Source organism: Thrips palmi, unplaced genomic scaffold (assembly GCF_012932325.1).
Source record: "Thrips palmi isolate BJ-2018 unplaced genomic scaffold, TpBJ-2018v1 HiC_scaffold_10, whole genome shotgun sequence".
Lineage (NCBI taxonomy): Eukaryota > Metazoa > Arthropoda > Insecta > Thysanoptera > Thripidae > Thrips > Thrips palmi.
This window is the reverse complement of record NW_023144621.1, coordinates 13,098,180-13,125,931: the sequence shown is the minus strand read 5'-3', so window position 1 is coordinate 13,125,931 and position 27,752 is coordinate 13,098,180. Positions and strand designations below refer to the sequence as shown.

Sequence of the window (27,752 nt, the reverse complement as noted above, 5' to 3'; positions counted from 1 at the left end):
TCGGCGTCAAAGTGTGCTTTTGAGGCGCGTCTCGGCACAGGCAGAGGCAGGCCGTGGGCAGGCGGCGAGGCCCGGCACAGCCCGCTTTGCGCACGCAGAGTGCCGTGCCAGTTTGCTTTTGCAGTTTTGTAGTTTCAAGTCTGTGTGCAAGGAGTACGGGAAACCGAAGAGGGGACGAGACAAGCTGCCAGCGCCACACGGCCGTGGGTGCGATTAACACCACGCGGCGGAGGTGCAATGTGGTCCACTGTAGGCGAGAGCGTAAAGGCTCTGAGGATCTGTTTTTTAGGCCCAGAGAAACGTTCCATATGTATTTCAGACAAATCGGAGGTGGTCGACCATTTTCGTCGAAAAAATAGTTTTTTAACGTTTTTGGCAAAGAATTTAAAATGGCCCAAATTCGAGTATGTTGTGCCGGAGTACTCTCCCTAGACTTCCGACACTTTTATACTGGCCATTTCGGCCCCAAACGTTGTTTTTCTGGTGAAAAACTGGAATGCTTTGAGCGTGCGCCGGAAAGGTAGGCAACCCACCGGCCACAGCTACTTCACCGTTCGATAGATCAACTTGCAATGTCATTTTCACACCGAATAGAATGCGCCAAAGACCATTGGGCAACGGATATCTATTTCAAAGGCCCATAGAAACGTTCGATATGAATTTCAGACAAATCGGAGGTGGTCGACAATTTTCGTCGAAAAAATGTACTACATCATGGTTTTTTCACGTTTTCGGCAAAAAATTTAAAATGGCCCAAATTCGAGTATGTAATGCCGGAGCACTTCCTAGTCTTCGGACACTGTTTCGAAGCCCATTTCGGCCCCAACGGTCTTCTACTGGCAAACTGGAGTGAACATGCGCCGCGTTGGTGGGCAACCCATCGTCCACAAGCTCTGCACCGCGCAAGCACTTACCTTTCCGCCCGGCACTGGGTAGGTAGTCTACCTTTTTGGTTGGGGATATACGCGTGAAACTAAGCTCCGTAGTTTCGCCCTTCTGTCGACACCCGCTCCTCGTCGCCGGACTTTCTTCACATGTTTACTCGCACCACAGTGTGAGCCTGCAAAAGCTTCACCCGACGTACTGTGGATTGCATACCGCTAGGTGGATTGCCCTGTAGGTAGGTTAGGTTAGGATACCTCGGGGTGCTCAGGACCTGAACTCCCCTCGGGGTGCACGGAGCCAGTGGGTCCTCTTCTTTTTCTTTACATCTGCGTTCTTTTTACCCGTGCGGCCTGGTTTGCAGTGGCAGTGCGAGAGAGAGGCAGAGGCAAAACGATTTTCCCTGCCGACTTATGAAGTGGCCTGTACCTGCGGCCTTAACTCCCCTCCACTTTGTCTGTCTTAACCTGCCTAGCCCCGCCTCGCCCCTCCCTGCCCCGCCCCGCGACTCTCCGGACGCGAAAATGAGATGAAGGTGTGGCTGCGGCTACTCTTTGCTTCTCACTGGACTGGCTGCGTGGCTGGCTGCGTGGCTGGCTGCGTGGCTGGCTGCGTGGCTGGCTGCGTGGCTGGCTGCGTGGCTGGCTGCGTGGCTGGCTGCGTGGCTGGCTGCGTGGCTGGCTGCGTGGCTGGCTGCGTGGCTGGCTGCGTGGCTGGCTGCGTGGCTGGCTGCGTGGCTGGCTGCGTGGCTGGCTGCGTGGCTGGCTGCGTGGCTGGCTGCTGGCTGCTGCGTGGCTGGCTGCGTGGCTGGCTGCGTGGCTGGCTGCGTGGCTGGCTGCGTGGCTGGCTGCGTGGCTGACAGTTTTTTTGACTGCGTGGCTGCGTGGCTGGCGGCCTGGCTGTCCGGCAGCACCGGGAAGGAAAAAATGAAAGTCTCCCCTCATTTCTCGCCTAGCCGCAGCCCGGAGGAGGAGTGGGGGAATGACCATATTTTGCCGGCGACTGCGAATAGGCCTAATAAGAGCCATCCCCCCTGCAGGAGACATTCCGAGAGTCGTTTTCGTCGCTTTGTCTCTCTCGCACTCTATGAGTACCCCGTGCAAGGTGCGAGAGAGACGGAGCGACGAAAACGACTCTCGGAGTCAGCCTGCAGGAGACAGGGCGACAGGGAGGGGGTGACCGGCCCTTCCACGCCCGGCCCAGCCCGCCCAGCTGCCGAGTCGAAGCGTGTGAACGGAATACAAAACGACGCCCCGCCGCGCCCCGCCGCGCCCCGCCACGCCCCGCCATGTCCTGCCATGAAATGATGGAATGTTAAGTAATAGTGCGGCGTGGTGAGGCGTGGTCGAGCGTGGCGGAGCGGGGCGTGGTGGAGCGTGGTCGCAGGCCGCACCCATGGGTCGCTCATCAGATTGGTTCTAGCTAAAAGTGCACACACACACACTCACAAATAAATACATGTAACTTGACGTTTTAACATCATTCCAAGTGCAAAAAAAGTGTGCGATTTTTTCTTTTGACACTTTCGGTGTGAAATTCGTGCAAGCCCGGGGTGACTGGTTCATTAAGCGGCCGGCTGGCACACCGCATTCCCCCGTGGTGTGAAACCCCCACCCGCCCCGCGCAGGTAAGCTACACCTGATTGGAAAACGTCCAACCGCAGCAAGTTGGTGCTGCTCCACCGTCTGGGACTCGCATAATATCCGTGATATTAAATCCGGCCGCGGCGTGGCAGCTAATCCGACTCGCAAGACTCCGCGTGACATCGGGACACGGTGCGGCTTTCTCTGACGGCGGCGTGCCCGTACGCCCCTCTCCCCTCCGGGGATGATAAAATTAATACCAAGTCGGCCGCCGCTCCTCAACGCTTTTCCGTGTTGTCTTTGAATTTTCCCCGTGCTTTCCTTGCTGCTGAATGAGGCGCTGCCGCGCCACCTCCATAACGAGGAAAATCGGCAATTTTTTTTTTTTTTTTTTTTTGCCGGTGTGACGCGCTCCTCCGCGTTGTTTGGTCGCAATAATTGCATTTCGCGCTGCACCACTGCGGGGTGCCGTGGCTGTACACAGTGTACGCCCCGGCCGCCAGAACTTTACTAATTACGCACATACTCGTCTTACTTCATTGCACTGCTGCGACTCGCGTCCCCACACACGAGCCTCCCCACCCCATCTCTTTTTCCGCATCCGAGTCCGTGCTGTCCCATTGGCTACCCTGTTGCGAGCGACGGCCCGGTGGAGGCGGTCAAAATCCAGGACGCGCTGTGAGCTCCAGAGTCGCCAAATGGGACTCGAACCGAACGTGTAACCTCACCAATGGATAGCTCTCTGAACGAGGAATCCATTGGTGGGGTCACTTGTTCGGTCCGAGTCCCATTTGGCGACGAAGGCGTCAAGAGTTTTGACCACCGGCGCCGGTCTTCGGGCCCACTGTGCATAGGCGGCATCTGAACCTCTGGGTCCGGCGTTCTTGTGAAAGCCTCCAGCTTGATATTGGAGCCCTCCTCCGTGGTCTCGGACTCGGAAGTCTCCGGCTCGGGGCGGTTTCAGCGATGTCTCGAGAGCCCCCAGCGACGAGGCTGAGGCCCCGAAAGCCCCCAGGCAGCAGATTTTTCCGTCGTGCCGGCTAAGCGCGGCCGGCTGAGTTATCGGCATTCGTCGGGGATGTCGGGATGAGAGGCAGGGCGAGCCGAGCGGCCACAAGTTGGTGGCTGCTTTAATTTCCGTTGCGCGAACATTAAGCTTCCCCACTTTATTTCCCACTTATAAAGGCAATATTAACAAAAGTGGGCGCCGTTCTCGCCCTGTCCTTGCCTCGGAGTCGAGCTCGGAGTAGTGCCCCCGAAAAAGGCGCGGCCTTTTAATTCAAATAAATACACCGCCTTTCCCTTTTTAATGGCTCGGCGGGACTCATCTGTTACACCCCGGCGGGAAATTCCGGCCGGATTCCATCTCGGCGGGGAAGTTCGACAGAGACATAGCGCCGCGCAGCGCTGCAGCTCACGCGGACAACAACGCCCTCTTCTTCTCGGGGCGGCCGGCAGACCGAAGCATCGCTCTGTCTCTCTCGCGCCGACGCGGGGAGCGCCGTGAGTGCGAGAGAGGCACAACGACTCTCAGTCTGCAGGGCGGCCAGGGCGGCCGGGCGGGGCTTTGCGGGATGGGGATGGAATAGCGCCGTGGACGCGATGGGGACGGTGCGCTGCGAAGGGCTGCGCCGCCAGACATTGGTAATCCCATCTTGATGATGATTGGTGTAGCTCGCCCGGCGATCCCCCTTGGCCCGGCCCGCCCGGCCCCCATCGCCTGACAGCAGATCCCCATGGGCGTTCGACGCGGTGCCGAAGACGGACCGGCCTTCCAATCCGCGGAGTAGATTTAACTGTCACTGGGGCGCTAGTCGGCCGAGAAGAGAGAAGATGTTCCCGAAATCACTTTGGAGTCTGGAATCACTTTGTAAGGATTATGGTCGTGCCCTGCTTGCGGCAGCGCCGAAGTTCTGTTTTATCAGTGTTGGGATTTTTTTAAAAAATAATGTTGTTTTTTTTTGTGGGAGGTTTTTACTGGTTTTAGCTGGAATTTTTTTGGGGGGAGTTTGGGCTAGGCGGGAGTTGCAGATTTATTGGTGTGGGTTAGGTACAAAGAAGAATCTTTTGTTCTTTAGTTAAGTAAGGTTTGTTTATTGAGATAAGTAACATTTAATTAATTTGGAACAATATTTAAAATATGTATGTAAAACAAATTTGTATTAAGCAGCCTAATAAAATTTCTACAAGAACGTATAACAGGTGTAATATGTGTCAACGGGCACTTTTAATTATCCAGGCAGATTACAATAGAATAGTGTAGTTGCGAAGACTTCACCTTGAGTAAAGTACATCGAAAAGTACGCAATTGACAGTTATGTCCTCAAATCCAAGTTTGTGGACACAGGTCACGAACAGGTCGTCGATTTCTATTGCGTTCTTACTAACAAATGCAACGCTTTACAATTGGTCCGTTTCACTGTGTCAACAGAGAATCACGTACCAGAAACACAGGCGGGCTGAGTGAATCGATAAAGTGCAAACAAGAAAGAAAATTGTGCGTGTTCCAATAATATTTACTTTGCAAATAAGAGTTAAGTGTGTAAGAATTTAGTTGGACCGTGTTCAGTTATTCATGCCTCAAAACACACTCAAATTAAAAGAAAGACTGTGACTGTGGAATGGAGTCGAATGTGACTCAATATGACTCAAAGCTTATACTGATATATATACAATGCACATTCACAAGCTGCTTATTTACATCTACTGTTTTCCGATCATTACATCAGCAAGTACTTGATCGTTTCACATAATATCACCAACCCTCTGGTAAGGCAAACGTTCCCAAAATCAGTTCTCTTTGACTACTCTCTTTAACCACCGCTGCCCTCATAGAATCAGTTGCCTACGTACGCTCCTGGCTATTCTACGGAAGAAAATATATGAAAGATTCTTGACTAGATTCCCACCTTACTTTCAAATAGCTCCCCGAAGAGGTATTCCAACAGCCGGTTCATCGACTCAGGCATAGCTAACAGCCGTACTAAATCTATTATAGTTTGAATAGTGGCACAGTTTTGAAGAGGTGGCTAGAATGACGTCTAAAGTCACATTGATTACATAAATCTGGTTTAAGGAGGTTGCAGCAGATTTATTTGTCTACGTAGATCCCGCATACTCTTAAGTAAAAGGCATGTCAGAAGTGCGGGAAGGGGGTCATAGACTCTTTTCTAGTTTGCTATTAGTGTACATGGTGTGGCAACAAACAATGCGATGTAGCACAACTCCACTTCAATAACAACAATTTATTATTTTAAGAAAAGAAAACAAGTGGCAACTTATCGTTGTATGACGCGAAATACTACTTCACCGTATACAACTAACACATTCCCAGGGACACAATGAAAACTGTTTGATGCCCACTAAATGGGGTGATGGAGAAATCTATTGAATGGTCCCCTACGTACATAATGAATATTTATAGGGATAAAGTAAACTGAGACATCTATAATTATAGCTTAAAAATAGGGAATCACTTTTTTTCTGAAAAAAGAAAATACAACAAAGTAAAGCAAACATTTACTTATGAATGTAGGTAAACTCTATGAAGTCGATGAGATATGACAACTGGTTCACAAACCAGCATATGTACAATTTGATTGCACTTTTAAAAAGTAGAGGCCTATATCATATTTAAGTTTGTATACGACACTACAAGACAATACTCTGGCCTTTCATCCAGCCAACACCCATAATGATGATTAAAGCTAATAAACAGTACTCAACCTCAAATATCCTCTTTCTCTATAATAAGTTAGACATCATTTCGGGTGCAAAAATACATTTTCACTTATAAATATACCTTCCAATTTACATCCGCCAAGTGCACCTTGGCGAGGAGGCCACTCTGCTACAATAATGTAATAATTATCTCTTGTCGGTAGACCAACCTCCGTTCCATCCACGAAGTGCGTCATTTTTATTTACATTTTTTTCTCCAGCAGAAATCTGCTGGATATTTTTTCTGTTGCTATAACATGCCGACTTACAACAAACGCGGTCCACAACGCACTCCAGGGTGGAACGCGAAACAACAGAAAACAAACTCGATAAAAAAATCACAAAGACCGCGCCTGGGGTACCAACCGTTCAGTTCGGCTGTGTTGGCATCACTGCACGGTGCTGCGACGGGGCGCGCGGTCCGGGCTACAGTCCACCGCGGAACGAGCGAGCTTCGTGGAGAATCCCGACTCTTCCTGCTTCCTCGGCTGCTTCTGGCCAAGGCCACGAACTGCGGGACCAACCAAGGATTCGAATCAAGTTTAACGTTTAGTGCAAGGTCTCAATACACGTGTTTTACTGATGATTTTCTTCAAAATTGGAAAAGAAAAGTTTACATTGTTCTGAAGACTGAACTTAGTTTTAGTTTAAGCTTAATTTGTTATGTTTTCGTATAATAACTACGAGAAGGTCGTTTGCATTTTAGTGACTACTTACTAAAAACTAAAAAAAAACACGTTTACACAAACTATTTAAAGAATTAAAGTAAAAACTCTTTTCAAAACTTTTTTATAGACTTTTTTTTTTCAAAAACTTTTTTGATTTTATTATTGAAAAAAAAAATTGGTGTTAAAACTTTTGTTGTTACCTGTAGGGATCCTGCGCGGCCTGCGGGGCCTGCTGTCAATGGGCGCCGATCATGTCCTTGGCCTGGGCGGCGCGGGCGCGGGCGAGGATGGACAGCACGGTGCGCTTGGTGGGCGACATGGCGACGTAGGGGCGTTTCCGGCCCCCGGCCGCCGTCCTGGCGCACAACAAGCGCGCCGCCACGTCGGGGCCTGTTGGGGCGAACGCAGCGCGAACGCAGAAAAAGTGGGTCATTTTTCATGCAATTGGGTCAGCCTTTGTCCTCGAGGTGAGTCGAGTTACGACGCTGCAGACAGAGAGTCGTTTGCGTCGCTCTGTCTCTCTCGCACCTTCAGGGGATGCCCCATGAGTGCGAGGGGGACGGAGTCTGGTGTGGACTCGATCAGGAACTCACCAATGGGGCTGTGGAGGCCCCGCGAGGGGCCTGGCGCCAGAGGCCCCGTGGTGAGGGGCCCGCCCGGCGCCACGCTGGGCTCCAGGCACTCCGGCAGCGGGCCCAGGCCGGCCGCTGCAGCCACCGCGGCCGCGGCCACCGCGTCGTCCTGGGAGGGCGGCCCCGAGCAAGGCCCCGAGCCGCCGGGCCCCGAGGCCAGGTGCTTCAGGTGGTCCCGAGAGCTCTTGAGCACGTGCAGTTCCCACATCTGCTCCTGTCGGATGTCGTCGTTGAAGTCCTGCAACATCAGCGGCCGCGTCAGGACACTGCCTCGGCAGCCAGTCGGGGCCACGCGCAGTGCTCCGGAAGACCAAGATTCCAAATGCATTTTGAGCTCCGGAGTCGCGAAACAGGACTCGAATCAAACGGGTGGCCCCACCAATGGATTCCTTGTTCGGAGAGCAATCCATTGATGGGGCCACACGTTCAGTTAAAGTCTTTGACTCTAAGAGCTCAAAACGCGTCTTGGCCGCCTCCACCGGCCTTCTGGCCCACTGACACACAGAAAACAAGGGAGAGACTGACCGGCACGAGGAACCGCCGCACCTCGGCGAGGGCGAGCGCGATGCGTGCGTGGGCCTCGGCGGGCGGGGCCAGCGCCGTCACCTCCACGTGGAGCTCCAGCTGCAGGTGGCAGAACTTGGGGTCGCCGGACAGGCGAAGCTCCTCCTCCTGTCAGACACACGGCCACACGGCTCAGAACAGCCAAAGAGCGGAGCAGCGGACAAGGATTTGGACCGACACACAGTGGGCCAGAAGGCCGGCGCAGGCGGCCAAAACTCTCGACGCATTTTGAGCTCCAGAGTCGGTTCGCAAAACAGGACTCGAACTAAACGTGTCACACCACCAATGGACTCCTCGTTCGGAGAGGTTGGTGGGGTCACAGGCTCCGTTCCAATCTCATTTAGCGACTCAGGAATTCAAAACGCGTCCGGGGTTTCGACCGCCTCCGCCGGTCTTCTGACCCACTGTGCGAACACACAATCAAAATTTCTCGTCAATGTGTACCAAAACAAGCGCATGAGATTCTCATCAATGGAAAATGACACTTCCATTACGAATTTTGATGACATTAGCATCGCTCGAAAGAAATGACAAATTCACGACAGACTGGAAACATTTTCGCCACTTTAAAAATGATGACGGTTTTATGAAAACATGATAAGCTAGCAGAAGCTGAAAATGAATTAAATCTTCCACCTTGTGTGTGGCACACAAACCCCTCGCGGCCTTGACCCAATTGGCGGGCCGGCCTGCATGCCTCGTCCGGGAACGCGGCACTTTCAGGTAACGGCGCATTTAGATGAGGACGGATTATGCCAGTGGCGTGGCAGGGCGTGGCACGCCGCGCCACGCCACTGGCGGTCCGCCAACCGGACGGCAATATCTCAACGATATAAAGAGCAGGGCGGTGAGCCGTGTCCGTGCGTGTAATCCAAACAGCGTGAGGGACGGCCCACTTGTCTGGCCACGGAAATTGGTCGGGTTTCGAACCCCGGAAAGTGCGTTTTAAAGAAATTTCCAGAGGTCTCGTATTTTTCCAAAAAGATAAAATTTGATGCTATACGTGCTTGAAAACTCTGGCTGGAGTCAATACATTATTTGAGATTTTCTAGTACACCCTCAAAAACCGTCTTCTTGGATTAAAAAAAAACCTTTTCTTGTTTTTTTTTCTTTAATAATAAAAATCGTCTTTTACCGAACCTTTATTGTCTATGAAGAAAAATTTTCACACGTCAAGACTTTTTCCTTCCAAAAAAAAAGGAAATTCAAAATGAAGAAACCATTTTTCTGAATGTATTTGCCAAAAACGCAAAAGAACTAAAATTTATCTATGACCAAAGGCTTCTTTTTTTACGAACACGTTCTTCGGGACTTGGAAAGATTTTCCTTCAAAACTGCACTCACCTTTTGCCTATCCCGCATGGAGCCGCGGCCCAGGATGGCCATCTTCGTCATCGTCTCCTCCTGCAGCCGCTTGAGCGAGTTCCCCTGTGGACCCAGCAGCTTGCCGACGAAGTTGAACTGCAACAGAGGAAGAAGACCGTGGTTTGGTTTCGCGTCTCACACACACGCACACACTCAGAGCACTGTTTTTCTTAGCAATTCACCGCGAGCGACACGCATATGCTTTGGATATCGCGTAGGTGTGCGACAAGGCATGTGTGTGTGTGTGTGTGTGTGTGTGTGTGTGTGAACGTCAGTGTGCATGTGTGCGTGCGTGTGTGTGCCCACCCTTGACAGCAAAGGAGCCCTCCGTCTACTGGAGAAGCCGCTCAGACACTCTTGCTATCTCGTTCAGATGGGTAAGCATGGGCACAGGGAGTTAACACCACACACGCACGCACGCACACACACGCACGCGCGCTCACAAAGACCTCTCTCTCTATCCACAGGGCGACGAGGGGGAGTCTCTCTTTCTCAAACACACGTCGCAGAACTGCCGTCTAGAGCGCCAATTCCTGTGTCATCTCAATGTGCTTGTAATGGCCCTGCCCTATTCAGCCCATCACAAATATTGTGCTTTCATTTGCATGCAAGAAGAAGGAGGACTGAAAAGACTGGGAAGAAGAGAGAGAGAGAAGACTCTCTTGCCGTTCCGGTGCAGGCGGGGCGTGTGGGCGGCCGGGGCGTGTCACAGCCGGGAAGGAGAAAACGCACGGCGAGGTAATTCACAATTAAAACCACGACACTGGCGGGCGGGCCGAGGCGAGCCTCATATATATTTCGTCCGGATCGTCGCCCTCGGTGACGCTGCTGCAGCGCACAGAGGATTTGCCGGAAGACCGGTGGAGGCGGCCAAAACTCTAGACGCGTTTTGAGCTCCAGAGTCGCTAAATGAGGACCAAACCGCACGTGTGACACCACCAATGGACTCCTCGTTCGAAGAGTAATTCATTGGTGGGGTCACACGTTCGGTTCAAGTCCCATGTAGCGACTCTGGAGCTGAAAACGCGTCTAGAGTTTCGGCCGCCTGCACCGGTCTTCTGGCCCACTGCGCAGCGCCTGCGGTCGGAATCGGCTCAGCCGCTCCCGTTACTCGCACCTTGTTCGCTCCAGTCTTATTTAAAAAGAAAGATTTATTCCGTCTGGCCGCAGCGATAAATAAGACGCCCGGAGATTGTTTCATTCCGGCGGAAAGTTAATTCGCTTTTATCTTTGTTTCTCGCCACATGAGATGAACGACGTGAGGGAGTCTGCGTGGAGTGCACTGTGGAAGGAATGTCGGTACAGTTTTTTCAGGTCACTATCCCTAGTCGCTTCTGCAGGCTGCCTTCACACCCGGGTACAAACAATACCCTTGCCAGAGGCTAGTGTTCCCTCATGAAGCAACGGGGGAAAAACCTTATTGGCTGGAGACTCCTGTTAACGAAGGTCAGCCCTTTGAACTACCGCACTCCTTTGCAGAGTCTCTGGACACTGGATCGGCTGCTCCACTTTAAAAAGATCAAACAGGGATGCCAACCCGATGGGCTGAGAGGGGGCACAGTGGGCCAGAAGACCGCTGGAGAGGTCAAATCTCGGACGCGTTCGGACCGAACGTGTGACCCCGCCAATGGATTCTTGCTTAATCCATTGGTGGGGCCACACGTTCGTTTCGAGTCCCGTTTAGTGACTCTGGAGCTCAAAACGCGTCGGGAGTTTTGGCCGCCCCCACCACCGGTCTTCTGGCCTACTGCGGGAGGCCTCTCTGAGCGCAACTATCTCGGCAGTGTACTGCCTCGCCCCGGAGTCTCTGTGGCAGGATCGCGAGACAGCGCCAGCCATTTGAATAGAATTGTATTCGCGGGAGTTTCGCCTCCGGGATTCAAATTGCAAATATGAGGCTCCGTTGTTAAGCCGCGGGCGTGGCGCCCTGGCGCACCAACTAAACGCGCCAGTCTTACTTTCCTGGTGTGGCGGTGGGGGAGCGGTGCAGGTAAAGATGAGTCTGGCGGTGGGAGTGGGTGCACTGTCGAAAATTTTGAATGCCACTTTTCTGCACACTTCGGGGTCGTCAACTTAGTACGCAACGTTTGCCCACAGTTCTGTCCTTGTTGCTCTTCATGGACTGCCAGTGAGTGCGAGAGAGACACAGAAACAGTTTGTACCGTTGGCATTGTCATCCTAGAAAAAGGTGATTCAAGGTCCCGTCGTTTTACAGTGAGTCCAGATCCAGTCCGGAAACGCCCGCGAAGTCAGGGATAGGCAATCCGGGGTGCACGGCTGTCGCGTGGCAGCCTACCTCGCAGGCGGCGAGTCACAGTGGGCGAAAAAAAATCTGGTCGACGAGGCCAAAACTCTAGACGCGTTTTGAGGTCCACAGTAGCTAAATGGGGCTCAAACCGATCGTGTGACCCCACCAATGGATTGCTCTCCGAACGAGGAATCCATTGGTGGGGTCTCTCGTTTGATTCGAGTCCTGTTTAGCGACTCTGGAGCTCAAAACGCGTCTAAAATTTCGGCCGCCTCCACCGGCCTTCTGGCCCACTGAGGGGCGGCCGCGCGACGCGCTTCAAATCAAGCCATCGCGGAATGAGTGCCCCATCTAATGGCCGTGCCGGGCGTTGCCGGGGTTCGTCGCTACGCTGCAAATTGAACGACTCCGCATCATCGCCGGGGCCAATTTCGGCGGCGACGGCCGGGGCTGGTCCGGGGCCGGTCCGGGTGGCGGGCAAACGCGTAGAGGATGAAACAAGCGCTCTGACGGTGACTGAAGGGCCTGAAGGGCCTGAAGGGCCTAAAGGGCCTGCAGGGCCTCGCCCGCCGGCCTTGCCCACTTTGCATTCAAATGTCGCGCCTTTTCACGAAATGGCGCGGCGCGCCTATTGAGAGTGGCGCCAAACTACCGCACTGCAAATGAAAAAGCGGCCGCCCAGTATTCGATCCCGCACCCGGCCGCTAACACAGTCCGCATTACAAATTCACACCCTCATCACCGCCGGGGCGGGGCGGGGCGGGGTGGGGCGGGGCGGGGTGGGGCGGGGCGGCGCGGGGCGGAGCCCCAACGACCAGCGGCTGCCGGCAGGCAGGCAGGCAGGCGCGCACCAGCCAGAACCAGTGTCTCCGACATAATGGATTATGAACATACACGCCTCGACCAAATTACTGGCAAAGTTCATTTACAGAAGCACGCCTTCGGGAGTACAGGAAAATAGCGTGAATGTGGAATGGGGGTCGGTCCGAGGTTTGGGGGAGGGGGGGGGGGTGCGGAGGCTGCGGCCCGGGGGTGGGGTACCCAGGGCAGGTCAAGGCGAGAGGGTAGTCCCAAGGTAAAAAGTTGGACGGCGAGGGAAATAACCGGTTCGGGTGGCGAGTTTGGTCGGAGCGCCCGGCCCACAGTGGGCCAGAAGACCGGCGGAGGCGGCCAAAACTCTAGAGGTGTTTTGAACTCCAGAGTCACGAAATAGGAATAGAATTGAAAGTGTGACCGCACCAATGGATTCCTCGTTCGGAGAGCAATCCATTGGTAGGGTCACACGTTGGATTCGAGTCCTATTTGGCCGACACTGGAGCTCAAAATGCGTCCGGGGTTTTGGCCGCCTCCGCCGGTCTTCCGGCGCACTGTGCGGGCGGCAGGGTTGCCGACCGGCGTTTCGGAGATCACCTGCTTCGGTGCGCGTAGCGCCGCGTAGCGCCGCGTAGCGCGTAGACACGTTTGGATCAATTATTTCTGCAAATCGGGCACTGGGGCCGCGCTGGGTGGCGCTGGCTGGCGCTGGGGAGCCCGCAGCCACGTAGCTACGCGTAGCGAGCGTGCGTGTTTTGGGCTCGCCGAACGGCTTAGCCGAGTGGAGCACAGCCAGCCCTGTTTCTCCAGCAAACACGATACAAACAAACACACACAGCGGACCAGGAACAAAGCCTAACGCTCAGCACCTACCGCCTCGCAGCCTGCCCGTAGCGAAATTACAGCACGCCAAATAACAAGCACGCCCCCCCCTTTTTTTCCGCCCCGGAGTACTACACCGTGAACCCCGAGCGCCACCACCACACGCGCAGTTGCAGAAAAACTTCTCGCGATGTGAAAGTTTTAAAGCGTTGTAGTGTTTTCATTTTGGGAGGAAGCGCCACGTGCGGCGGCACGCACACAGACACGCACACAGACACGCGCGTGCCGTCTCACTAATTACACTGAACCACCTGGGATGCCCTCGCCAATACACACACACACACACCGGCCTGTCGTTTCCACGGCACCACAACACGGCCACCCACACCCCTTGTGCGGCCTAGGCGGCCCTGGCCCTCCTCAAACGACTTTATCACCTGCACAGTCCGGCCTGGAAGGGCCCCTGTTTGTTCTTGTTCTTGATGTTGTTTGAAGTACAGGGGGATCTTTTTCGCATCCGTGATGAGTAGCAACAGGCGGACACGGCCCAGAGCCTCTTTCTGTCGCTCCTGCCTCCCTCCCTCTCTCTGTCTCTTTCTCTCCCCCCTCTCTCTCTCTGTCTCTCTGTCTCTCTCTGTCTCTCTCTCTCTCTCTCTCTCTCTCTCTTCCTGACACAAACAAGTACGGGCCTTCCTTCATATTCCTGAGGGACGCTTCGAATCTGTGAGAAAGCTGTACTTACTTTTGACATAAGCCGGCATAGCACGCATCCATTGTGCGTCTGTCGGTCGGTCTGTCTGTCTGTCTGTCTGCTTGCCTGTCTGTTTGGCCCGTCTGTCTGCTTTCCAACCTAATTCCTCGCTAACGGCACTTTGCTGCGTCATTTCGCGGTGATATTCTTATGCGCATACATAACACGGCTACGCCCCCATCATCACGCCCCTCTCTTCCTCCTCCTCCTCCTCACCCACAACTCTTCATCTCTCTTCTTCTTCATCTCTTCTTCTTCTTCTTCTTCTTCTTCTTCTTCGCCAGGCTGTGGCGCGACTGAAGTATACGGGGCTCGTTTGATCCACGTGACGGGTTCGATTTGTCCTACCACCTGGAACCATGTGACGCGCATCATGTGTGTGCGGGGGCGAGCGTTTCTGGCTGTACTAGTCCGCGCTTGTGTGTGTGTGTTGTGTGTGTGTGTGTGTGTGTGTGTGTGTGTGTGTGTGTGTGTGTGTGTGTGTGTGCTTTGAGAGTGATAGGCAATCAGGAAAGTAAACCGAAAAGGTGGCTGGGGACCGGGCGTGGTGCTACAGGAGGGTCCGCCACCAAATTCCTCCGCCAGGGAGGCCCGTATTTATAATAGCTCCGAAGGAGGGGTAAAAAAAAAACTTGCCTTCGGTAAAGCGCGTGCACGGAGACCGGCCCCTTGTAAAAGCTAGAGTCCCTTCGTTCCGGGGGTATCTCCAGAGTCATATTTCTCCGCCGACTGATGGGGCACTCAGGAGGGCTGCGGATGGCCCAGGTCCGAGGAGAGAGAGAGAGAAGGGAGACTGCGTCTTCCTGATTCTAATTTAACGACAGACACACTGTTTGCGGTTGCACGAAGCCCCTTATCGTCGTCTGGCAAAAGTCGACCAATGAGAGTGTTTTAAACGTTCGACTAATGCGGTGGTGATCCTCACACACACTTACACACACTGTCTTTTGCACTTTCCCGGAGCCTCGGCTGGATTTCGCAACGCGCACGGGCTTACTTACTTTTTGACGGTTAACTCTCTACAGGCGCCGCAGCAACCCTCCGGCTGCAAAGATTTACGCCGAGGCTGTAAACCCAATCCCCGATCTGATACACAGCAAAGTACTCTACCTGAGCCCCGTGGAATTCCTCGGCCGCCCCCGGCCTCCCCCTTCTTCTCATTAACGACACCGGAGGCTATGGAGGCACGCCGCGCCATTCCAAACGAGGCTCTGTCTCCCTCGCTCTCGTGGGACGTCCCGTAGGAGTGCGAGAGAGACAGAGCAGCCGCGTTCCGTGGCGGGACAATCCGGCCAGTGATTCCGTGGGCCCACAGTGGGCCAGAAGACCGATGGGGTGGCTAAAACTCTAGACACGTTTTGAGCTCTAGAGTCGCTTACCAGGGCTCGAACCGAACGTGTGACCCCACCAATGGATTCCTCGTTCGGAGAGCAATCCATTGGTGGGGTCACACGTTACGTTCGAGACCCATTTAGCGACTCTGGAGCTCAAAACGCGTCCCGAATTTTGACCGCCTCCACCGGTCTTCTGGCCCACTGTGGGGCCCCTTTGAGAGGCATTTCCAAGGCACGCGAGTTAGAAGCCGCGTGTGTTCTTGTCAAGCGCGGCTGCGTGGCTACAAAGCGATCGATCACTAACACAAGCCGGCACACGCCGATTGTTTGGAATGGCCTTTGCTTTGACCCTCCCCGCTGCCAATCCCTCATGGAGGTGGATAGTGACAAGGAAAACACCACGCATTAAAATAAAACATTCACAAATACAAATAAATTTTAAAAGAAAGTCATTCAGTTGGCTTTCTTCCAAGAAACATTCAACAATCTGTTTCAACGATTTGTTTGAAAAAAAAAAAGTTGCGCAGAAAAAATGCAACAAAGGACCTCAATGGGCGGGCTGGTTACATGCGGCTGAAATAACTGTCCTGAGCAAGCCCTGCCGACATCCCATTCCCTGCCAGAGTCACCGGCTGCGGCCTGCCGCTGCGGCCTCAGAGTTCCAGTTTCGTTCCAGTTGTTTTCTCATTTGACTTTCCCGAATGCGGCTGACGGGTCTGTCTCCTCCTCGGGGGTCGCGGCCCGGATTATAGAAGTGGCTGCTTCGGTATGACACTCGGACAGGTGGACAAACAGACAAACAACACGACAGAGACAACGGACAGCCAAACAGACACGCAAACAACGGGCAGTGAGGTTAGACCGGGTTAGACGCAACCGAGCCGCCGCACAGTGGGTCAGAAGACCGGTGGGGGCGGTAAAAATGACAGACGCGTTTTGAGCTCCAACCAAAGTCGGTAAATGGGACTCGAACTGAACGTGTGACCCCATCAATGGATTGCTTCTCCGAACGAGGAATCCATTGGTGGGGTCACACGTTTGATTCGAGTCCTGTTTAGCTACTCTGACGCGTCTGGAGTTTTGGCCGCCCCCACTGGTCTTCTGGCCCACTGTGCGTGCAACGAGATGAGCGCCGAGATTCCCCAGTCACGATACAGCAGCTCGGCAGCGCCACAGCGAACTCGAATCCCAAACAGGGTCACGCGGAAAGGGCGGGAAAAAGGGAAGAAAAAGAAGCATCTCCTCGTGTCGTGAGAGTCGTTATCAAGGCCAGGTGATAGGGGCCGTGCCCCGGCGACGCGTCGCAACGCCCCCAGCTGCAGTGATAGCGGAGCCGAGAAGAAGAAGAAGAAGAAGAAGAAGAAGAAGAGGAACCCGAGATCCGGAAACGGGGAGGGAGAGGCGCCCGATTTGACTCCCGATACAAGGGCACTGCTAAGCTTGCCGGCGAGCTTTGCTGCGAGCTTTGCCGCGCGCCGAGTGGAATTCAATTTCAAGGTCAGAGCGGCGGGGGGAATGGAGTCTCTTCATTGCAGTTCGCGATCTCCGGCCGCACTGCCCGGCTTGTCTGTCTGCGACGTCCCTTTCGCCGCCGGGGCCGCTTCGGGCGACGCCAAGAGAGAAAGGCGAGAAGCACTCTCGGCGATTGTGGACGATGAAAAGGTTCCCGCTGCACTTTCTCTTTTCATTTTATTTTGAGCCGCCAGAGGGCGTCGAGAGCGTCGCGAGGGCCGCGGAGCCGCCACCGCGGCGGTCCGGGCGGACATCAAAGGTTGACGAACAGACGGACGGACAGGCAGACAGATAGAGAGACAGACAGACTTGCATGGGCGAATGCCAACCATTTTCCCGATCCTCTGCGTGAAAAGGATGCGGGAAATACAAGTGGGTTCCGCAGGCTGGGCAGAGTGGAGGTGTAAGGCTCTTGATAAGGGAGGGAGTGAGGGCGCAAAGGGAGGCTGAGCGGGGGAAGGGGGGGGGCACTAATGCCCCAACGTGGTTGCCAGGCCTTAGGGTAAGCGAGCGTCGAGTGGGGGGAAGGGGGGGGGGGCGGTTATGGGGGGGGGGGGCGGTGTCGTAAAGTAGAGGGCGCTGGATGAGGGCCGCCCGAAAGTACGGACGGGTTAATAGAGGGCCTTGACCGGGTCGACTTGTGCCAAGGGTAAGTGACTGCCTGCTGGAGAATCCCTCGCCACCTTTTATTTAATTTTTTTCCAGGGTGGGAGTGTGGCGAAGCCCTCTCTCTCCTCCTCCTTCTACGGAGGAGGAGAATGATTACCATTGTGACAAATGGGGTAGTAGTTCCGCGTCGCGGGACCTACCCTCCCCCGAGTTTTCCCCGTTCGGGGTTATTTCATTCCGTGGTGAGGAACGGAGCACTAACTCGGTGGGGTGGGGGCGCAAACAGGCCCACAATCACATGGACTCACATGCCGATCCCCGCCTTTCTCTCTCTCTCCTCTCTCTCTCTCTCTCTCTCTCTCTCTCTCTCTCTCTCTCTCTCTCTCTCTGAAATCTCGATAACGGGCGAAGTCATTATAACCCGGGCGTGACTACGGCGCGCGCGAGGCGTGCCTGAATGCGCGGGTAGCACGCGCGCGGCGGTGGTACAGTGGTACTGCGAGCCACAGGTCGCAGCGCGGGTCGAACCGGCGCAACAGGCACGCACGCGCGAACACACACACACACACACACACACACACACACACACACACACACACACACACACAAGCGAGACCATCGGCTTTTCGTAACAAGGGTATCGTAAAAATGCCACCAGCTGAGCTCAAGACATTCAACGGAAAAAAAGGTCAGGACATTCTATAAGCGAAACTTGATACCGTTGCAAGTGTTTCTATATTTTTTGTGTCTATTCTATCTTTTTTTTCTCAGTCCCTCCAGCGAAACAGCACGGCGTGAATGCGACATAAAATAAGTACACGGCGCTTTCATCTCATTCCCTTTCACAATTAAATGTTTCTTTGGTCGGAGGGAGATTCGATCTCCGCAGCCGGAATTTCTGGCGGAAAACGTGTCTCCTTTGTTTCCGCCCTCAAAGGGGAGCGGAAAGTAAACAAAACGTTTCCCTCCCCAAGGAGCGGTCCAGGCCGGGGAAGTGGCCACGGCCAATTATGCAGTCCTGCCAACGCCAAAGGGTCGCAACAACAAAAAAAAGGAGGAAATACTTGCTCGAAAGTCCACTCGCCTTAAAATTAAAAAAAAATTAAAACCAAAACATCAATCGACGCGCCAGGAGAATTCCACCCTTTCCGTACCTGGGAGGCACTTGGCCGCGTGATGCTGTGTGTGTGTGTGTGTGTGTTACTTTTATCGGTCTGTCAGCATGTTTATTTCGCTGAACCGTCTGTTTGACTGGCCGGCCCACTGCGGTGCACGACAGACTCCTGTGAGTAGGCAGCTCTCTCTCTCTCTCCCTCTCTCTAGCACACACACACACACAAACACCTACACCTGACGGCGGTGGCCAATGTGTCCAGCCCGACTCTGCTCTCTCTCTCTCTCTCTCTCTCTCTCTCTCTCTCTCTCTCTCTCTCTCTCCCTCTGCCAGCACAACATCACACAACTTTTCCCCGTGCGTAACCTCCTTGTTGCCAGCAGCGAGTCCGTTGAGCGTCCCTTGAACCTCGCACGCAGCAACGCGTTTGTGTGTGTGTGTGTGTGTGTCGGTGTGTTTGTGGGAGGTTCATAATGATGAAGGTAACATCTCCCGGAGCCGTTTGACCGCGTCAAAAGCAGCGCTCGCGGTTCTCCTTTCCTTCCCTTTTTCACTCGTCACGTCACATCGCACTTTCCCTCTTGCACTGTGCTTTATTTCCCCCAGGACCGTCCTGCCAAGCCAAACACGCCAAAAATGACGTAATTGCAGCGTAACCGAATTCCACCTCATCCCCTGAAACAAAACTAAATTACTTAGTTTTCTTGCCGCGTGTGGGCATGAGACTGTACATGAGGCTACTACTGTATATTGTTTAGTGCGTATCGCAGTTTCGTGGGTAAAACGAAACCATTTTTAGAGCAACAAAAGGACTCACATAGCCGCAGAGATATGTGCAGTTTGTGGCGAAAGCGCGTGAAACGCGGAAAACCGACACGAAGACTAAAAATGGCAGACAATACGGGGGAACGGGCCGAGAAAAAAATAAAATAAAAATAGCCAGAGATGAAAAAGACGAATGACTTTGCGCTCCAGCCCGCCCGCCCAGTCGGACTGTTTGACTTCGTAAACACAGTGTGAGACGCCCAGGCCGTCTGACCACACGCTACACACACACACACACACACACACACACACACACACACACACACACACACACACACACACACACACACACACACACACACGCGCGCGCGCGCAAACACACACGCACGCACACAAACGACAAGCAGCATAACGTCGGTCTACACAGCCAACTGTTCCTTTTCATGGAGACTCGAGTGGCTTGACCACAACCTAACTTTTCCCCCGGACAAGTGTGCGGAAAGAGTCAGGAGGGAAGTAGTAAAACAAGAACGAACGAGACGAGTGCAACGAGGTGGTGGGTTTTTGGCGACGCTCGTCCGGCGGCGTGATGACACACGGCGTGTCGCATTGCTTTGCGCGCGTCTGCGTGCCTGGCATTTCACGCCACGCATTCCTGGTGTAGCAGCAGGAGGGAGAGAGACAGGGGCGTCGACCCCCGGATTCGATTCCACAATCGCAGGTAAAGGTGCCATGCGCGTCGGTGGCCCAACATGCCATAACTCTGGGACAATGCTTAAAAAAAATCTTGAGTTACTGCTGGGTAAATTTAAAATTGGAAAAAACATCCCAATAGTTTCAAGCAGGTAAAGTATTAAAATTAAACACCGATTTTTGACTTGAAGCGAGCGAGTGTGACCCCCCCACCAATGGATTGCTCTCCGAACGACGAGCCCATTGGTGGGTTCACGCGTTCGGTTCGAGTCCTTGTTCAGGGAATCTGGAGCTCAAAACGTGACTACAGTTCTGGCCGCCTGCGCCGGTCTTCTGGCCCACTGTGATACGACGGAGGCACGAGAGAAAATGAGAAGCCAAACTACAGGGACACTATTCCTGGTCGTGCCATGGAGCTCTCCAGAGGAGCAGCGGCCCGGCGCGGCCCGGCACGGCCCCGGAGATGACGATGGAGATGTTCCAGGCCGAGCTGAGCGACGAAAGGATTTGTGCCCGAGCAGGCGCGGGCAGGCGCGGGCAGGCTCGCAGCAAGCCGCCATGGAAATGAGTCCTCTGCTCTGTCGCTCCGCCGCTCCGCTGCCAGGGCTGCACGTACGGCAGGCTATCTGGCCGGGCCAGCTCCCCACCCTGCCGCCCCGAGCCTCCTTCCTCTTCAACCACATTTACGCCCTCGTCCTCCTCGTCGCCGTCCTCGTCGTCATCTCAGACGCTTGTCATGCCTCGCCTCTATCGGCCTGCTTATCTCCAGCCGTCCTCCCCCGCACTGCAAGGCGCGCTCCTCCAGTCCGCGGACACAGTGGGCCAGAAGACCGGTGCAGGCGGCCAAAACTCCGGACGCGTTTTGGGCTGCAGAGTCGCTAAACGGGACTCGAACCGAGCGTGTGACCCCACCAATGGATTGCTCTCCGAACGAGGAGTCCGTTGGTGGGGTCGAACGTTCGTTTCGAGTCCTCTTTAGCGACTGTGGAGCCCAAAACGCGTCTAGAGTTTTGGCCGCCTCCGCCGTCCTCCTGGCCCACTGCGCGCTCCAAGGACTCCGACGCGACTGCCTCACCGAGATGCCACGTCCCCTGTGTCACGGCGTCCGCACCAAGGCCGCACCAAGTCCGCACCGCGTAACATTCATGAATTTCAAAGCTTGCCACACTTGTCGCCGGCGTTTCTCGCGCCGGATGCGCCACGACGCGGTTGCCCCGCCCCGCCTCGGCTCGGCTCAGTTCGGTCCGACGGCCCCGCTCGGCTCGTCACTGCACCGCAATGCCGCGCTCTCCCTCGCCATCTTTCAATGCATGACGTGCCACCGCGTTGTTCCCCACGTCAAAGTAAACACGACCAAAATTCTATTCCGCTGGCTCACGGCGTGTGTGTGTTTGTGTGTGTGTGTGTGGTGTGTGTGTGTGTGTGTTTGCGCCTGGGTGACGCGGAGCATCCGAAGAACTACACAAGAGCAAAACGCCCCAAACCCCCGCGAAAAAAAATAATTTTACAAGGCAGCCTGCTTCTTTATTTTCAAATCATTAAAAATAACTGGCTACACCACCACTATGGCGGGCTTTCACCACGATGATACACCGTAAGACGTGGAGAGTGCACTCCCACAGTGTGGCGACTGGGTTCGGCCATCAGCGCATTATTGCCTTTGGCGGTCAGTTTGGCGAAAGGAGGGGCGTGGAGCTCGTAGGCTGTTGTGGAAGCCTCCCTCTCTCTCTCTCTCTCTCTCTCTCGCCGCGCCCTCCCGACTATCTCCTCCCACCCCAACGATCCCTAATCCGAGCCTCTGTTGGGCGGATGCAGAAAGCTCCCCTCCCCTCTTTCTGGACCCGCCTTACCTCCGCCGGCGTGGCCATGCCGTATACGCGTTGCAGACAGTGCCTACACCGTGGGGCCTTACAGTGTCGCATTGTCTGCGGCGGGGCTGGGCGGTCCCCGCCGTGGGATTAGGGCCCAATGTTATTGGCGAGGCCGGGCAGAACTCGACACGAATATCAACTCAGAAGGGTCTATTGACTGTACCGCTCTATGGTACAGTCAGACGACAACAACAACAAGGGTATTCATTCCGGAGCGTCTGGTGAAAATCCGGGCGGGACCGGCACACTGATTCCGAGGGTCTCGCTCTGTCTCTCTCGCACTCGTGGGGCGTCCCGTGTAGGTGCGAGAGAGACCGAGCGAGACTCTCGGAATCGCAGCGCCGCCGCTTTCGAGGCCCGTCCGTCCGCTGACCCGCACAGACAATCCGAACCAACAAAGGGGAAACAGCATATTGCGGCCAAGAATGTGGCCGCCCGCACTGGCAAAAAAAAATCAACATGTAACTCGTGGAAATGTCAGGAGAACTTGGCAACAAACTGACTGCATCCTTCTGGGAGTTTCAAAAAATTCCATTTTGTACTAAATTTTCGGCATCAGTGGCATTAAACCTTAAGACAGAAAGCGGAGGAACGGAATTTCTTATTGATGCAGTATTGGAAGCAATTTCCAGGATTTCCCAATGTACTTCCCACTGTAAGTCGTACTTGATCTGAGTTTGTGTGTGTGTGGGGGGTAGGGGGGGGGGGGGGGTAATCTCTGTGTGGACGCGTGCGTGACGCTGTGTCAAAAAGCAGTCACCCGGAGGGGGGATGAAGCCTCTTCCCTCACCGCCGTGCAATGCACAATCTCGCAGCACCGCACAGTGGGCCAGAAGACTGGTGGGGGCGGCCAAAATTCTAGACGCGTTTTGAGCTCCAGAGTCGCTAAACAGGACTCGAATGAAACGTGTGACCGCACCAATGGATTGCTCTCCGAACGAGGAATCCATTGGTGGCGTCACACGTTCGATTCGGGATCAAAACGCGTCCGGGATTTCGACCGCCTCCACCGGTCTTCTGGCCCACTGTGCGGTGTCGCCGTGTCCTTAACCAACTTCCAGCACGAGGAGGCACGCGTAAAAGCGGCACCGAGGTGCTCTTCTTTCCCGAAGCGGTTAAGTGGTGTCTGGTACCTGTACCAATCTGCACTTTGATGCCGCGTCATGTCCCCGTCGTCCTTGGCCGGGCCTGGAGGCCCCGCAGGGCTTCGCAGCCGAGGGCACTTTCCCCCTCGTTTGCTGCAAACCCCATCAACCCCGTCTGTGCCAGCTGGCCCAGTTGTGCACCATCCCTTCTTTTGTTTGTGTTCCGCTGTCTTCGGGCCGTGCCGAGGCCGTGCACGGGGTGAGGGGGCTCCAGCTGGCCCTAGGCGCCCTTAGGCCTGAAGGGCGGCTGGGGGGGGGGGGGGGGGGCGCTCGCCGGATGAGGGGTGGCCTCCGTCACGGCCTCCGTCAAGGCGCGGAAAGGATTTGACCTTGCCCCCTGAGCTTGATCCCATGCCTCCAAAGCGTTGCCAGCAGCCACGCCGGCTCGAGCGGGGGAGAGCGCCGCACAGTGGGCCAGAAGACCGGCGGAGGTGGACACAGCTCCGGACGCGTTTCGATCTCCAGAGTGGCTACACAGGACTCCGAACCGAACGTGTGACCCCACCATTGGATTCCTCGTTCGGAGAGCAATCCATTGGTGGGGTCACACGTTCGGTTCGAGTAGGGACTCTGGAGCTCAAAACGCGTCTAGAGTTTTGGCAGCCTGCACCACCGGCCATCTGGCCCACTGTGCGTGTCATTTCAAACAAGCACGAACCGGTGTAGGACCAAGAGGTGCCCGGAAGAATTGCTCAATCTGCCCTCTTTTTTCCATATTTTTATTTTTTATTTTTTCACGCCCCGCTCGGAGAGGAAAGGTTACAACGGAAATAAAAAAATGGAGCAAATATCGCATATGCTCGCGTTTCGCCGCCATCAGGGTGGCAAGGGGATTTCACTTTTGTGACAAACAGTCGGATATCAGCGGCGGAGCGGCGGGCACCGACGGCCTGAAAAAGAGTGAGAGGCCGGGGGAAAAAATTGCAGTGCCCTGGCGCTCTCTAATTCGGCCTGACACGGCCATACTCGTCGCGCCGTGTCCTGCCGTCCTGCGAATAAGGCCTGCTGCGTTACTCGCACGCAGCCTATTCGCACGCGAGAGGGGACGGAGTCGCGTAATGATACGAGAGAGAGAGAGAGAGAGAGAGAGAGAGAGAGAGAGAGAGAGAGAGAGAGAGAAGGCGAAAGTGACGGAGGCCCGGCCGCTCTGCGCGACAAAACGAGGGGGCGGTGCTATGCTCGGCCTTTCCGTTATTACCAGAAGGCGCAGCGCGGGCGAATTTGAAAACGGCCTCAACGGCGGCACGGAGGCAGTGACGTCAAAGCCGAGAGACAAATGCGTTCAAAATTGAACCTCCTCGTGGTGCGGTGCGTCGCCTGGCCTTCCCTCTACGGCTGAGAGTATTTTGTCGCTGTCTCGGTTGCACTCGACCCGTCGGAGTGCGAGAGAGAGACAGAACTGGCCCCCGAGAATCCCTGGCGGAGGCGCTTGGGGTGCCGACTCACGCCTCGCCTCGTCGAGGAAAGGATTCCGTGCTAAAGCGCAGTCGAAGGATGGAAATTAGTACAAACAACGATTTATTTGTTTTTTAAAAGGTGAGAGTAAATAGGCTGACGACGCATAAAACAAGTGGCGCGTTATGGCGACAGATTTATACCAGTGGCGCGTCAGGGTGCCTGTCTCCACAAATCATACTCGGCCGGGACAAACACACCGGCCGGGCCGTCCGGCCTGCCTGGGCGTCGGACAACACCGGACCGTTTTTTCCTCTCTCTCTCTCTCTCTCTCTCTCTCTCTCTCTCTCTCTCTCTCTCTCTCTCTCTCCCCCCCCTTTCCTTTTCGGGAGTAGGCAGGGCGGCAGGGGCTGTGCGTGAGGAGGGCGGGATGGTCGCTCCGTGTCGCGACGTTTACTTTGGCAGAGCGGGGCGAATCTGGGCGGAACCAGGATCAAGGCGCCGTGGGCCGGGCGACGCACAGCGTCGCACAGTGGGCCAGAAGACGGCGTAGGCGGCCAAAACTCCGGACGCATTTTGAGCTCCAGAGTCGCTAAACGGGACTCGCACCGAACGAGTGACCCCACCAATGGATTCCTCGTTCGGAGCGCAATCCATTGGCGGAGTCACACGTTCGGTTCGAGTCCCATTTAGCGACTCTGGAGCTCAACGCGTCTAGAGTTTCGTCCGCCTGCGCCGGTCTTCTGGCCCACTGTGCGTCGAGGGCGGCCGACTTGTCTTACACGCGTGTTCGGTTCCGTGTACCCGTCGTCCGTACGCCTGCCCGGCCGGCGGCGCGTTCTAAATTTAGAAAGTTTAATGACGTTTCTTTGGATATATTACCACGCACGCGCGCGGGCGATATTCCCCGAGGATGAGAAATTGCGCGGCAACGAGGTCAGCGTAAGTGCGGAGGCACGACGGGATGGGAAAAAGGTGGCCGGGGCGAGTTTAAGGTGGAGATGACGAAGATGTAGGTAGGCCTTCGGGCGCATAAACTTTACGCCCCTGTCGCCCGCAAGCATGCCGTCGGCATGGCGTCGGACCACGTCGTCAGCCAACGCCCCCGTCAGCACATTTGGCCGCGGGGCAAGATTGAGAGCAGGGGAAAAAAATGTGCCGAAACAGGCCTACTCTTTGAAAAATCACAGCAAAGCCACGCGTTTTGAAGGAGTACTGGTGTAGTTACTCAATTCGCCACACCCAGAAAAATGGATTTTTAATTTTCTTGGTTATACAAGAAAAACAGTCTTGTCACAAGAAAATTTTTCTGCATAGAAAAAAGAAGTTTGAATAAAAAAACCTTTCTGGAAAAATTCAAGAAAAGTTTTTATTTCGATCAAAGAAGTGGAAGCCGTTTTAAATCTACCAATACCAACTGCACCCGAAAAAATCGTTTCATGGACTAAGAAATTGGACTTGGACTAGCCTAAGAAATACGTACTTGAAACATTCAAGTAAATTTACTCGTTGTAACTTTACCACCCTGAGTCGAGGAATTTTTCTAGTGTTTTCAAGTTTTTTTTTTTTCTTGCATAGCAGCGGTTGCCGGCTAACACAAGGTCCGGTCCTCTGCCTGCGAGTCGCAAGGACGACAGCAAACCCCCTCTCTTCGTCGGTCTCTCTCTCTCTCTCTCCAGCTGCCTTGCCGATATTCTGCGTGGGGCTCAATAATCGAATCAAAGCATCTCGGCCTGCGCCTGGTCCTCGCCAAATCAGATGGAGGGGGAAGGTGGACCGGGGGGGAGGGATCCTGCCCTCCGGAATAAACGGCGTCCGGAACCGATATAGCATCGGCAAGCGCGCGAGAATTCAAATACACAAACTGCACAAAGTTTGGGCGGGATTAATGATAATAGTTTGTTAAATTGCCTCACGATAGCAAGGCCACCATTAGGAGTCCGTAATAAGACGTGTGTGTGTGTGTGTGTGTGTGTGTGTATCAAACTTGAACTGGAGCAGCCAACGCCAGCAGAAGGGGGAGGGCGAGTGTTGATAATCGAATTGCCAACGAAACAACAATAAGAGGCCTCAAGAAAAATAAAAACAAGGACAAATAAAAACAAAGAAAAACAAAAAAAACAGTCGACGCACATTTAGGAAGCAAAAGGGAGGCCCAGCAGGACTAATGGGGGAACCCTTAGCTACGCCTCCGGTTGTATCTTTTCCGACATGCCCCATTCCAGAGAGAGAGGAGAGAGAGAGAGAGGGAGAGAGAGAGAGAGAGAGACGGAAGGCCTTCAGCACGACCAAACAGAATCGCACGCGCCGACGTCTGATCTTGGCGCGGGGCGAACAGACGGACGGACGGACGGCTCGCGAGCAGACAGACAGACCGGTGGTAGGAAACGTATAACAACAGGCTTACGGCGCACATAACGTGGGCCTTATAAGGCACGGGAATAGTAGCTGTGGGACCATTAGGCACCCTAACAAGGAGGCCGGGGCCAAAGGGTGCCAAGAGGAGGCGGGGGGAGAGGGAGGAGGGATAACATGAGCCCAAAGAAAGTGGCGAGTGAGAATAATAGGAAGACGTTCTAGGCGCCGCCAGGCTGACTGCTGACTTTGGAGCGGCGAGGCACCCACGCCAGGCCAGGTGACGCCGACAACACGGACGTGAGAGGCGCGCAGAGACGGTCAAAACTCCAAACGCGTTTCGAGCTCCAGAGTCGCTGAACAGGGCTCGCACCGAACGTATTACCCCACCGATGGATTCCTCGTACGGAGAGCCATCCATTGGTGGGGTCACACGCCCGGTTCCAGTCTCATTCAGCGACTTCGGAGCTCAAAACGCGTCGGGGGTTTTGGCCGCCTCCGCCGGTCTTCTGGCCCACTGTGTGCTGCCCTGCGGCCCCGGCCTGTGGGCCCCGGCCTGTGCGGGGGGATCGCTTCCCTCGGCACTGCGATATTGAGGCGAAGGCCGGCCGGGTCCTTCTTAATTGCACGCGGGGCTCATTGATTCTCTTTACCGCTGGCACCGTAAAGCCCTGCAGGCTTCTGTCCCTCTCACACCTCCAGGGCGCGCCCCGTGCCGCCCCGTGCGTGCGAGAGAGACAGAGTCGTGATTGCCGCGCGCCGTCCCAACTACTCCCCCCTCCCTCACCTTCGGAAATAAACGTTGAATGTTCATTACAGGAGCTTATTTGAACGGCGCGCAACCCATGCATTTACTAACCGCCCTCCACGTTAAGTTTGCCCTTTTTCGCAGTGGGGCGGCGGGCGGCGGC

The 27,752-nt window shown here is 54.7% G+C and overlaps 1 protein-coding gene across 1 annotated transcript in view; it reads right to left on the bottom strand.

Annotated features, from left to right (window-relative positions):
- Window positions 1–5,690: 5,690 nt before the first annotated feature.
- LOC117639006 (KH domain-containing, RNA-binding, signal transduction-associated protein 2-like) overlaps window positions 5,691–27,752 on the bottom strand; it is a 137,338-nt gene continuing 115,276 nt past the window's right edge. The window contains exons 5-10 of the mRNA XM_034374302.1: window positions 9,394–9,510; window positions 8,011–8,157; window positions 7,586–7,723; window positions 7,447–7,454; window positions 7,054–7,209; window positions 5,691–6,696 (exon numbers count right to left, since the gene is read on the bottom strand). Coding sequence (XP_034230193.1) covers window positions 7,089–7,209; window positions 7,447–7,454; window positions 7,586–7,723; window positions 8,011–8,157; window positions 9,394–9,510 — 531 coding nt within the window. The 3' untranslated portion in view covers window positions 5,691–6,696; window positions 7,054–7,088. The remainder of the gene's footprint in view (window positions 6,697–7,053; window positions 7,210–7,446; window positions 7,455–7,585; window positions 7,724–8,010; window positions 8,158–9,393; window positions 9,511–27,752) is intronic.